The following is a 13186-nucleotide window of genomic DNA, read 5'->3' on the forward strand; positions in this document are numbered from 1 at the left end:
GCCATAAAACCAAAACAATGACCTGCTGTGAAGCTTTAAATGTATACTGTGTTAAAATGTGATCGAATGTAAAGGCCAACTGGATATTAACATGAATTTGTTGTCATTCACTCAGTACCTCATTTGAGACCAAAAGACAAACTGGTGAGGTCGAGAGATATTGTAGCCCAAATCTTTCCTATAAATACCTATAACATATGAGTCACCTAAAGGTTACACAGTTCCCTGATCATACAGTAGCCATGGCAACATTGATAAAAACGTCATATATGTGTGATTACAAGAAAAGAATAACTAGAGACATGTATTACGTATTTTCCCGTCCTTCTATAACTGTTGTTGGGGCTGTTATAACTGTATGAAACTGTATTTTAATTATGCACAGCAGAAACTGAACAAGAGAGTTTTTGCTGACTCTGCTGCAGTTGAAGAAGTGTTACACACTTCATAATGATTTGTTTCTCTGTCAGCTGTTACATATTTGTTTGACAATAGACCATGCTTAAAATGGCAAATAAAACGATTAAGTCTAACCTACTGTATTTATAATCACGCCAATGACTTGAGATGGTTATGCTTAAATATATCATATACATGTTGTAGTGTCAGCATTTGGAAAGACTGGACAGCAGAAGAAGGGGAAGAGAAAGAGGAGGAAGGAGGAGAGAGACAGACAGGACAGATAGGTGGTACAGAGACACAAAAGTGAGGAAACCAAAAGACGGAGAGGAGGGAGGAGGAAACAAAGACAGCAGAGGATGGACGGGAGTAAGACAGTGAAGGAGGAAAGAAAAAGACAGGAGGAAGAGGAGCAAGAAAGAGATAAAAGGGAGGACAGGGAATGACAGGAGGGTAAAGACGGAGAAACAGAGAAGAGAAGAGAAGGAAACAAGACAAAATGAGCATACACGAGCAAGAAAAACAGGTGAGGGAGGGGAAAGAAAGAATTGACAGGAAAAGGAGGTGAGAAAGAGACAGAAAAAGGGAGAGGAAGAAGTGAGAAAGTCAGGAGAGTGATGGAGAGAGAAAGTGAGGAGCAAGAGGAGGAAGAAAGAACGGAATCGGTTCCAAAGAAAGGGCTCATTTCAAACCTGAAAACTCTGTATGTCGAAGGACCAGATAATCATGGTCTTACTGGGGCACTTGAATAGAACAGAGCCATCGGTAATGTTATCAGTAACACCTGTACTTTTCTTCCCATGACAAGAGAAAATGTCTGCTGTGAAAAGGGCCAATTGAGAACTCATATTTATAATACTTTATGTACATTATGCTAAAAATATGTACTTTTACATTTTCCCTGCATGACTACTTGTAATGGAATCATTTTATACTGTGGTATTGCTACTTTTACTTTATTATTTCTAAATGACTAATGGTCAGTACATGTAGGCTATGTCTGTTGTTTAGACGCTGCGAGGTGAAACAGAAAGTAGTGGGTCAGCGTGTCATGTGTCACGAGCCAATACAGGAAGTACCTGACAGCTGCTGGCAAGCTAAACAATAGCAATGCAGATACGAGTAACTTAGCTCGTAAAAAGTGTCTCCGTGCCACATTGAAGTCAATTAATGTTGATGCCACCAGATTGTGTTAAAAAGCGAATGTTACCAAAATGGAAATAGCTGTCAGAATCGTTATTTTGTCGGTCATTTTCTGGACACCGCAGGTAAGTTGATGGACGATAATAACATAAACTGAATCTGGTGTGCGTTAGCAACTGACGGGCCTGATAGCTGAACTTACCGTCGATAAACATGTCAGCTGTGACTACTGTTAACTGTCTAAATCATATTCTTAGTATGCAGTCAATATACTATGCTAATGTGTGTACCAGAAGTACCATGTTGTCTGGTATTCAACGAGACAATGAGTGCTGTCAGTGAGCTAACGTTAGCTCTGTCGTTCGGTCAGTTAGCCTCAGCTAACGTAAATGTGGTTCAAGCTACAAAACTGAGTTTCAGTGCTGCTTTAGTGTTACATGATGGGACGACGTAAATGATAGATAACAGTGTCCAAAGACTGAATTACACCCCACTCTTAGTCTGTTAAAATCTAATTTATCTAACTTGTACGGAAGTATAACTTGAGGTCTGGCGGAGGGTGATTTCCCCGACGTTCTCTATCACGTCACCAACAAGGAAGTATTTACATATTTATTTTAAGACTGAGAAAACATTTATTTATCACAGCAGTAATATATGATCACAGTACCGTTCTGTCTTTAGTGTTTGGTTAGCATTACCACTTAATTAAGACTATCATGGGAAAAAACTGATTTAAGGAAAACCAAAGTCTGCTGAAAGCTTAAAGTTGCCTTCAAGTCAGTCTGATCTTTGTGACATTACATTAGTCATCACATTACGGCATAGATTTGTTGATGTGCATGAGAAGTGGCAGCATTTAAATGACTATATTTCAGTGTAGGGCAATCGCCTACATTAAAATGTCATGGCACACATTATATTGTAAGCAGTTAGCAACCTACAACAGATTTTTTTTCTTCACATATGGTTTATTTTGAATGGTTTTTCGACATATAAAGCACCAAATGTATGCCTACTGGGATGCAGCATATCTGTATGTCAGGCCAGCTACAGTTAATCTGCTGCCTTCTGTTCACTCCTATAACCAGCTTAGTATGTTAGAGATGTAAGATATTTTCTTCAACATTTTTTACATTTCTGTGGAACTTAACCAAATAACATTTTTTCCCAACAGATAAACTGCCAAGAGGCGATCTTGCACATTTCAAATGGAAATATAGATAGTGAGTACTGCATTGTCCACAATCACTCCTGGACCCCCCTCTCACAAACCCTTGATGCTGCTGTAAGTGTTTCAAACCTTTTTAGGCACTATTCTATTGTGACTTTATTAGTATCGGAACAGGAAATTAACTCTGACTTTTATTGACTTCTTTAGACATGTATGAGGTATGAGCGGTTACCTTCCAAAGTGGGCTGTGGAGTAGACACATTTGAGACTCTAAATAATTCCAAATCAGAATCAGAAACAAAATGTCACTTATCACCACTTTACAGCCTGTATTTACTACCTGGTGGCTGGTGGTGATTTACCACTCTGATTAATGTGGTAACCAGAAGTATTTGTAGTTAAGACGTAATTATGATGACCTTAGAAGAAATTACTTTGTTGTGTTTACTGTAACACCCATAATTGTGTGGCCTCTCCTATGTTTCCGACGGAAAACTTACAGGAAATTTTCCTCCTGTCGTAACTGTTCAATCACTTACTGTCTTCACTTTTCCAGGTGCAGTATCCACTGGTGAATATGACCTCCACTGTGCTGTGTAATGACTCAGGGGTCAGTCCAGATGTGGTAAATGGCAAAGCGGTGGTGGTGATGAGGGGGGACTGCGATTTCAGCCAGAAAGCTCTGGTGGCTCAGAGACTCGGAGCTACAACTTTACTGATTGCCAGTAACAAAACATTGGTAGGATATTTACATCAATCTGCATTTGGTTTGTGGGTTAAAGACAAAGTGATGTGATTTGACATTTTCTTCAGCATGTACGAATGTAACATGTAAGATGCACAAGCAGAAGTGATTTTGAAATAAGGAAGTGACATACCAGTGGTACCGAATTTTCTATGTAAAACAAATGTTCTTGTTTCCTATCATCATGTTTGTTTCACTGTGCCATCTCAGACGTATTTGTTTGGTAATATCACCATGGCTAGATAGGAAACTTTCCCAAGTCTAATCATCTGCATTTATAAAAAAAAAATGTTGTCGGCTCTTCAGATCACTCCATCAGCCAATGACTCAGAGTATGCCAAGATCCATATTCCTCTGGCTCTCATGAGATACAGGGACTTCCTGGAAGCACAGCAGGTCAGCAGGTCTTTTTGGTCTTGTTACTGCCCCTTTTAGTTGATGTGATGAAGGTCAAACTGGATGAATAAAGTTAAATAAAAATAAAGTTGATCATTAAATGTTTATCATGTTTGTAATCTTTGTGTATGTCCTCAGATGTTTAGTGATGGAATGCAGGTGAAGCTTTATGCTCCATCTCAATCTAAGATTGATCCAAGCATTGCAGTCATGCTACTGATTTCCATTGTCACAGTCGCCTTGGGCGGCTACTGGAGCGGGGCATGTGAGAGGTGAGATATTGCAGCTGTACATACGGAGCTGTATCTGTAAAGTTTATACAATCAAACTAGAGCAGATACTAGAAGAAGAACATGTTGTTTTTGTTAGTATGCAGTGGCAATATAATCGATTATCAATGTGAATATCACTGAAGTGTTGAACATACAGTAGATAGCATTGACATAGTCAACCAACAATACATAGATTGCATTAAATTGTACTGTGTATCAGTATAGTGGATGCTGATACACAAAGAACCACCCGTTTTATAGATAATTAAATTTAATTAAAATTCAAATGTTTTTCTATTTGTGGCAGGGACCGGTTGAATAGTGGCATAGCAGGGGGAGGAGGGGGAGAGAACAAAGCAGACAGCGGAGAGCTTTTCCTGTACTCTCCTCTCAAAGTGGTTTTCTTTGTTGCCCTGATGTGTGGGATGCTGGTCCTAATGTACTTCTTCTACAACGTCCTTGGTGAGTGGAACAAAAAACGGCTCTCATGTCCAAAGAAATAATGATAATATCTGAGGTTTTGTTGATGTTGTCGTGGTTTCTTTTTTTCCTCCAGTTTATGTCATTATTGCGATATTCTGCCTGGCATCTGCCTCTGCGCTGTTCAGCTGTCTTGATGCAGTGATGGAGCTAATTGGTTGCGGCACTGTGAGGTATGTATGAGCACCACTTTCAAAAATATATATATATATATATATATACACACACATATTCCACTAGAGTTGGGCAAATATAAAATAGATAATTCTGACCCTGAAGTGTTATCACTTCACAAAAAATAATAACACAGAAATAACAATTTCCTGAATACACATCTACCCTGGCTGAAATTTCCTGTTGTTTTGTTTTTTAAATAAATACACAAATCATTGTCCCATCTGGACAAGACATTGTGGTCACAGTTGGAAGATGTGAAACAGAGCTGTGCCTGTTACAGCCTTCTCCCAACATGTCTGTCTCTGAATCACAGCCTGGCAGTCAAGCCTCAGTTGCTGAGAGCCTTTGTTTATTTGATCGTCTGTGTCTTTTTCTAGCTTCTCTATCCGAAACTGGAACTTCTCGGTGCGGTCTCTCATATTGGCTGCTCTGTGCATTAGCGTTGCTGTGGTCTGGGGAGTGTACAGGAATGAAGACAGGTACTGTAAGGGGACACATGCACACAAAACAGGAAACTGTAATCCTTCAGTCTGTTCACACTCAGGGATGCCTGCGCCGCCGCCACAGGGGACGTTGCAAAACCCAAGTCAGCGTCATCAGCTTCCTGCGTAGTATTACATGTTTATAACCAATTGTGAACTTGACTTGTCCAGAAAGGTGATAGTAGGGCTTTTTATTCTGGTCACCATGCTACCAGGTTTGAAGGTCATTATTTCTTAATGACATACACTTGAGAATGCCATTAACTGTAATAAATGTAGGAGCATGTGTGTGTGCTGTGAATTGAGATATTGATGAAAACATATTTTCTTGCAAACTTGATAAATGTTTCAAGATTGTGAAAGTGAGACATGAATGATGACTATAGTTTCAGTAAAAGTATTTTCTAAGTAATGTATTAACTAGCTTTAATAATAACCTCACTCACATAGTTGGTGATGTTCAGTGTGATGATGATGTTGGCAGGGTTATTGCATCAAGTAGAGGTTGGTCAGTGTTCCTAGAATAGCAGCCTCCCTGCCACAATATCCTTAACATAACTTGTTTGTGTTATTTTTATGATCTTATTCAGACTGCTTAGTCTGAGTTTATGAATGTGAAAGTCTCTTGGTGATGATATTGGAAAGCAAATCCTTTAAACCTCTTATATAGAGATATTTAATACTGATGAATTTTGTGGACTTGCATTGTAAAATATCAAACAAACACATGGCTGCAAAATCAATTTGCATTCATTCATGTTGCCTTAGGCTTTGTGCCATTTTTTTTTTTTATCAGAATTTCCTTTCATACTTGTTAACTTTATGCATTTCCTTTCTGTGCTATCTCTTAAAGTAGAGCTAGACTGCTCTCGTTAAAGTTAAAAACACATGCTAAGGTTAAAACACAAAGTAAAAGAGCTTTTTGTGTCCTTGTAGGTGGATCTGGATCTTGCAGGACCTCCTTGGCATTGCTTTCTGCCTCAACTTCATGAAGACCATTTCACTGTCCAACTTCAAGGTGCGTCTTAATCCCACTCCTTTCTTTCATCATCTTTGCTTAGTCTCTTTTCTTCTGTTCTTTGTTAGGCATAAGGAGTACTTTCACTGTTGTTGTTGTTGTTGTTGTTATATTTATTTAAGTATATATTTTTATATTTAATGTCCTCTGCTTTTAGTGTGTCACACACTGTCCTTTTGTGCCAGATCTTGTTGTCTTTGCATCAACATGATAGATCTCTGTACTTTTACTGTCATTCTGATAAAGCAGTGTAAAGTTAAGGTGTATTTTCTTAGCAGTTCTGAAATCAACCTGTGAATTTTTTCTTTCCATAATCACACAGATCTGTGTGATTCTGCTGAGCCTCCTGCTTGTGTATGATGTCTTCTTCGTTTTCATCACTCCTTTCTTCACCAAGGTACGAGGACATGTATTTATTTGTTTTGTTTGTTTTTCTCAGGGCAGGATCTGTAGGGTTTTCTATACTATTATTCCTCAGTATTTCCTGCTTTTATGTTCAACCTTTTCTTGCCCCAAAGTTTGAAGTGTTTTGTCATCCAATTAATATCTGATGCACAAAAGCTTAATGAGCTTAGTGATGATTTGCAAAGGGAACCGTACATGATGTTTTTGCAGCTCGGGTGTTGCAGTGTGACGCATGGTGGTTTTACAGTAACATAATATGAATGCTTGGCATCTCTTTCTCTGTCGACAGAATGGAGTTAGCATCATGGTGCAGGTTGCTCTGGGTCCCGATGCATCTGGAGAGAAGGTAAGTCCACCTGCATTGCTTCTCATCTTGAAGGGGAACTCCACCAAATTGTCTTTCTAGGCATTTTCAAAAGATTTGCAAAAATATCAGATTCCACATTCATTCTTTTCACTGTTTTCATGAGTTTTAAGATTTGGAATGGTTGAAAAAAACAATGGACAGTCTCTTTTTTTAATAATAGTTTTAATATCTAGAATACAGAACAGAAAGAAATTAATGCTCTATTGAGGAACACTTTTAAAACATTTTCTTTTAACCAACTCAGGCACTTTCCATGCGTATAGCTCAAGCTCAATGAAAATTGTTTATTTTAGTAGGAGACTGAAACATCCTAATGTGACTAAATATATTGGTGGAGTACATTTGTGTTCAAGAAGAGCAGTGTGCAGCAGTTTTATCTCCAAATTTCTTAACAATGAGCTAAAAGCTAAGCTTGGTGGAATTCCCTGTAAAGTTTGCTCTGGCTTTATTAACATCCTGGCTGATCTGCACTGCTTGTTGTTGATGCCCTAAAGGGAATGATAGACTGATTGACTAACTGTGCGCTGGGGTTGGGTGGGCTCTGTCGTAGACGCAAGGTAACATGGTGGAGGTCCCAGCTGAACCCCAGACTCCCTCTGAGAAAGTAAGGCTTGACTTGTTACCCATCCATTCCTTTTTTCAGTGCTGCATCCTGAGGTGCGTGGAAGGGATTGGGTGTCAGACAGACTCATGAGCAGAATCCCACTTTTTTACTCTTTTCAGATACATATGTGAAAAGACTGATGAGGAAAGTTTTGTATTGGGCCTTTCTTTTGTTTCATATACTCTTCAATATAAACACACATGGATCGCACAGGTACATCCAAACTAATTGTTAAAATTTAAAAATGTACAGTATATATTCATTTTTTCTATGGCTATTAGCCTCCTTATGAAAACAAGGTACCTTTTAGGTATATTTATGCTCCTCCTTTCACAAATGTGAAGCAAGGGAAAGAAACGCACATGTAGACTCACATGATTGTCAGGTGGTACGTGCTGAGGAGTCACTTGAGTTTGTATTTTGAACGCATCAGTGTTCTGCTCGAGCTGAATTGGTTTACGGGCAGTGTTTTCATGTTTTTGCATCATCTTAAAATGGATTTGGCCTTCAAAGGGTTCCATTTTTGGTTTGTGTATAGAAGAGCTTTTTTTATTTATATCCCATTTCAGTAAAATATTGTTTTTTTTTCTCTGCAGTTAGAGGTGCCCAGAGAATTCAGTAAGGAATGTTAAGCCATTGACGGAGAGTTGACGCAGAGTTTCTCCCAGGATTCTTCCTGCAGCAGAGCTTATGTTCTTGGGTTTTTGGTTTTCTGTGGGAAATAATACTCCAGAGGCACACTCCTGTGTACTCGCAACAAAATCATGTTCAGCAGGTTATTGTGTGACAGTTTGCATAGTATGTTTGTGAGCATTTGTGGAAACGGCAGTTTGTTGATGTTTTAGATGTAACTTTAAACAAAAAAACAACGTGTTTTATAACATTCAGCCTACTGTAATAACACGATTACTATAACAAGAGTTGAATTAAATCAAAGAAAAAAGTCTCAAGTAACGTTCAAAATAGACTGTGTTGATTTGAAACATCTGTGGCAAAAAAATGCCAGTAAAAAGACCTCAAGACTAACACTCAAATTATATATTATTATATTATATTCTATTAATTTTAAAAACAGCAAGATGAGTTGTCTCTCTTGTCTGAATTGTTTTCTCTGATTTGTAGCTTCGCCCCAGCTGCCTCTTTAATGTCTACACAGACCACACAGATTCTGTCGAATTGGGAAAGCCATGGTGTAGCTGAGATGCCAATCAGATGGGAGTTAGAAATAAAACAAGACATTTTAAAGCAATTTACACCAATTTGTCAGCTGCAGCTTTGAAAAATGAATATGAAGTAACACAAAGTACAGCTCACTGTATTTGGCTACATACAACACAACAAATCTGCTGTCGCACTATGCTATTTTAAACATGTAAAATGTTTTATTTTCTCAGCTGCCGGTGGTGATGCGGGTCCCACGGTTCTCAGCTTGGGCTCAGAACCTGTGTGGGATGCAGTTCTCCATTCTGGGTTACGGAGATATCATAGTTCCAGGTGAGGTTAAGCTGTCACCATCAGTGTTTACATTCCTGGTAAATATTTTGAATACAGACAACAGTGGGTGCTGATCACCAGTCAGTTTAACCACAGTATATAAACACATATGAGCCCATAGAGGAAAAAGACAGAAAAACTAAATGCATGATGTGTACAGTTGCAGAAATGCAAAATCAAGAAATGAGAGAGCCTTTGTAGTGTGTATCACTCACCCTCTGCATCCTCATTGGTCCAACAGGTCTCCTGGTGGCCTACTGCAGCAGGTTTGATGTTTGGATCAACAGCAGCAAGAAGATCTACTTTGTCAGCTGCTGCATAGGTACCTCACAGCTCAACTATCATTTTGTTATTCATTTGCATGGCCGCATGTAAACATGACACAGTATTTTGGCTTGCATCTTTGGAGAAAAGGGAAATAGAGTGACTGAAACATGTACAAAGCTTAATATACATCTTATCCAGTTAACTGTATCCTCATCCAATCCTCATAAGTTCAGGTTTTATAGTACTGTTGATACTGCAAGAATATGTGCACATTTCTTTTTTTAATGTATAAAATATTTTATAGTTAGTATTAGCTGCTTTTTGATGCTCTACTGCACACACTCTTCTAGTTGAACTCCATGCCTTTTTAAACAAAACATTTCCATATACATCAGTGTGGAAATATTTGGTTGGTCTTGTGTATCAGAAGATCTTTTCGAGAGTTTCAGCTTGTAAAATGTTGACATTATCTTTTCTGACCACTAGGTGTCTCTGTTGTTTTCTTTTTAAAATGAAACTGTGTACTGACTTTCACTGGATTGTTCTGATTGTATCTGTGTGTGGTGCAAGTTTTAGGTTTACCTTATCTCTCTCCTTCTGTGTTTGTCTGTCTCATTCCCCTGTAGCCTATCTGCTGGGAATGATAGCTACGTTTGCTGTGATGCTGCTGTCAGGGATGGGCCAGCCTGCCCTACTCTACCTGGTGCCCTTCACCCTGATAATCTCCGCCGTGGTGGCTGGGTGCAGGGGAGAGATGAGGCAGTTCTGGGCAGGAACCACCTATGAGGTGAGAATTCAAAGTGATTCTATACAGGTTTGGCACAGTAGTGGTACTTCACAGCCCTGTTGGAACTTCCTCAGTGCTTTCAAACAGGTTTCAGTGTATTTCTGAAGAACTTCACTTCTCTTGTTTCTGTGACGTAAGTTTTTCAACACCAGTTCATGAAACCAAAGTCAACACAGCGCTATTCCAAGGACACTGCAAGGTTTACTGCCAAGACGTATGCTCACTGCTAGTAACTTAGAGGATGTTGTAAATATTTACTAATACAAACAAGGCTTACATGCTTTAGTGCCAAGCTGCCTGTGCATAACATAATAAAAAAAGCATCTTACCTGTTCAGCTAAAAAAAAAAGAGCCATTTCCTGGTCAGCCCTGAGGGTTTCCTGCTTCATTATTTGTCTCCACAAAGTCACTACAGTCCTGACAACTGCACTTTACATCATTCGGCTCTCTGCAGCTAGAGGTACTGAGTAAACGCTGCAGCATCACTACGCTGCCAGTGTACTTGCTTCAGGCTTACACTTCACAAATCACTATGAGTCACCCACTTGTAGTATAAACCTATTCTAGTATATTGTGCTTTCTTTAAAGAACTGAATGTACAGCAATGGAAAGACATCTGGTATGTGTTGCGACTGTGTGTGTGTGTGTGTGTGTGTGTGTGTGTGTGTGTGTGTGTGTGTGTGTGTGTGTGTGTGTGTGTGTGTGTGTGTGTGTGTGTGTGTGTGTTACACCCAAAGAAAAACTTGATCTAAATAGCACATTTTATTCTAAGCAGATAAAGTGTGCCATACAGATACATATAGCCATACGTACATAAATACATGCATACATGACGTAATATAATTGGCTTAATATCTGTAGTATGATTTGGAAAATGATCCGCATTAATGCAGTGATTTACGCAGTCTGTTGTTGATATACAACAAAAATAATGCTTTCCGTTCGTAACATCTCTCACCCTGAGGTTCGTGTATAGATGTGTGTGTGTGTGTGAGTGAGCAAGCAAGAGAGAGAGACAAAAAAGAGCAGGAAAAAGATACAATTCTGACCTGGCTTCATCTTCACCAGGTCTTGGACTCATCCAGGGAACCTTTGCTGCCAGGTGTGCTTCCCTCCAACCCAGACCTCTCCCCCTACATTCCCTCCTGCCATTTTACAGTTGCTTACCGCAGTGCCTTTTCTTTTCTTACCAGCTTCTTTTTGTCCCCTTTTCTTTGTCTTTTGACATTTTAACCCCTGATTTCCAGGGTCAGTGTGATATTCAAAGACACAACAGATGTTATACCTTTTTTAAAATACAGAGATCTTTGAGGACCTAAGTTTGGACAGTACAGTGTTCTACATTAACTGACCACTAGGTGTCTCTAGTTGATTGAAAATAATCTTCTGATATGTCTGAAGAGCTTCTCAGCCACACACCAAAGTGGACTTGTGTTAAATCTGTGGCCCTGGAATACCATTAACTTAATTTCTTTATTTCTGCAGTTTGTTTTTATCATTCTCTTTCTCCACTCATTCGTCTTTTCCAACCGATGGGAATTAATACTCTCATTACTCCATCCTTCATGCAGTCACCAACATGTTCATGTTGCCCTCTGCATGTTGTTGCTTGCCGTTAACCTGGGAGAGCTGTGGCATGGATGTTGGGATGTGTTATCTCTGTGGTTTGGTATTTGTAGAAGGTGCCGCTCAAATGCTGATGTATATGCAGTATGCATTACAAATTAAAATCCCATCTACGTGACTGTCTTTCTTTGTCTGTCATTGGTATTTGGTGAACCAAAACATTAAACTGAAGAGTTATTAACTTTTTCTCTCATTTTTTCTTTAGAGGGAAGAACTGACTGTTCCGTAGAAGGAGAAAAATGCTGACTTACAGTGTTGAGAATGGACCCAATTGCTGGATGCTTTTTTTTTACATTTTAATATTACATTTGCAAAGCAAGGGAACACGTGCTATTGATCAACAGATTCTTATAAGAGTATGGGTTCATTTGACTGCTGTGAATGGTTACAAGGCTAATAAATATTGTGTAATTGGAACAGAGATGTTTTAAGTGATTGAAAGGCTTGTTTAGTGCCTGAAAGGTCTGTTAGATTCATGTTCAGAAAACTGTAATGACTTTGCCTTGGTGATGATTGCATACATCAAAATGAGAAAGCACTTTACAATATTTAGCTTGACAGTTGTTTCATCAGGGGTGGGGTGGGGGCTGGGGTTTTAATTACTTGTAGCCACATTATGATACATTTTTGATAACTGTTTTGGGGTTTCTGTGTAACCTGTTTGTATGATGTGATTTCTTTCATTGCCTTATATTAAATTGAACAACTTCTATTTAATGTTCTTGTGTGTGTGTGTATTTCTTGCCTTGTTGGAACTTCCACACAGATACTTCAGTGAACAAAATCGTATCTAAACCGCACATCTCTGGAGAAACTGTGACTTGTTGTTCTGTTTGGAAAGAAGTCCATACAGCCATTATTATGTGTATGAACTGAGAGGATTTATGGGGGATTTTGTGTTCTGTGGACAAAGGAAGTTGCCTGTGTGAAGAGGATAAAACCATCACTGAGAGAGTTGAGAACGAATGTAATGCATGAGCACTAAATGAAGGGTGTCAGATAAGTATTTGTCTTTCGCGGTGGTAAGGAACCCATTGAAAACTGTCCCCCTTTTTTAATATGTTGAATATAAAGTGATAAAAGGCATTTATTGCCCTGAGGAGGAACAGCAAACACAGTCCCTACAACCAGCACTCATAAATATTCTTCTGTAAGTCTTTGACATATATGGTTCCCATTAGTGGGATTTTAAATCTTGTACCAAGGCCCATCATATTGAAATTAAGTAGTCTCTGGAACTTGCAGTTATGTTGTATTAATAACATTTTATCACTCTGAATAGGATTTGACATGGCTCATTTAAGACTGTTGACATCAACTGACTTTTAAAACTAAGGAACCCGGTCAAGT

The 13186-nt window shown here is 38.9% G+C and overlaps 1 protein-coding gene across 3 annotated transcripts; it reads left to right on the plus strand.

Moving 5' to 3' along the window:
• Positions 1-1507: 1507 nt before the first annotated feature.
• On the plus strand, positions 1508-12518 carry LOC139282508 (signal peptide peptidase-like 2A). Of its 3 annotated transcripts, XM_070902264.1 has the most exons (17): positions 1508-1667; positions 2720-2830; positions 3273-3455; positions 3768-3857; positions 3996-4129; positions 4437-4591; positions 4686-4782; positions 5164-5265; positions 6205-6286; positions 6609-6683; positions 6981-7037; positions 7609-7662; positions 9057-9156; positions 9398-9478; positions 10050-10210; positions 11279-11312; positions 12042-12518. In XM_070902264.1, the coding sequence occupies exons 1-17, from the start codon at positions 1614-1616 to the stop codon at positions 12080-12082; spliced, it is 1611 nt and encodes a 536-aa protein (XP_070758365.1). In that variant the 5' UTR covers positions 1508-1613; the 3' UTR covers positions 12083-12518. The 3 variants fall into 3 exon arrangements, with proteins under 3 accessions (XP_070758365.1, XP_070758374.1, XP_070758381.1); XM_070902273.1 differs by lacking the exon at positions 11279-11312; XM_070902280.1 differs by lacking the exon at positions 7609-7662.
• The last annotated feature ends 668 nt before the right edge of the window (positions 12519-13186 follow it).

This window comes from Enoplosus armatus, chromosome 1, assembly GCF_043641665.1.
Source record: "Enoplosus armatus isolate fEnoArm2 chromosome 1, fEnoArm2.hap1, whole genome shotgun sequence".
In the NCBI taxonomy this organism is placed as follows: Eukaryota; Metazoa; Chordata; class Actinopteri; order Centrarchiformes; family Enoplosidae; genus Enoplosus; species Enoplosus armatus.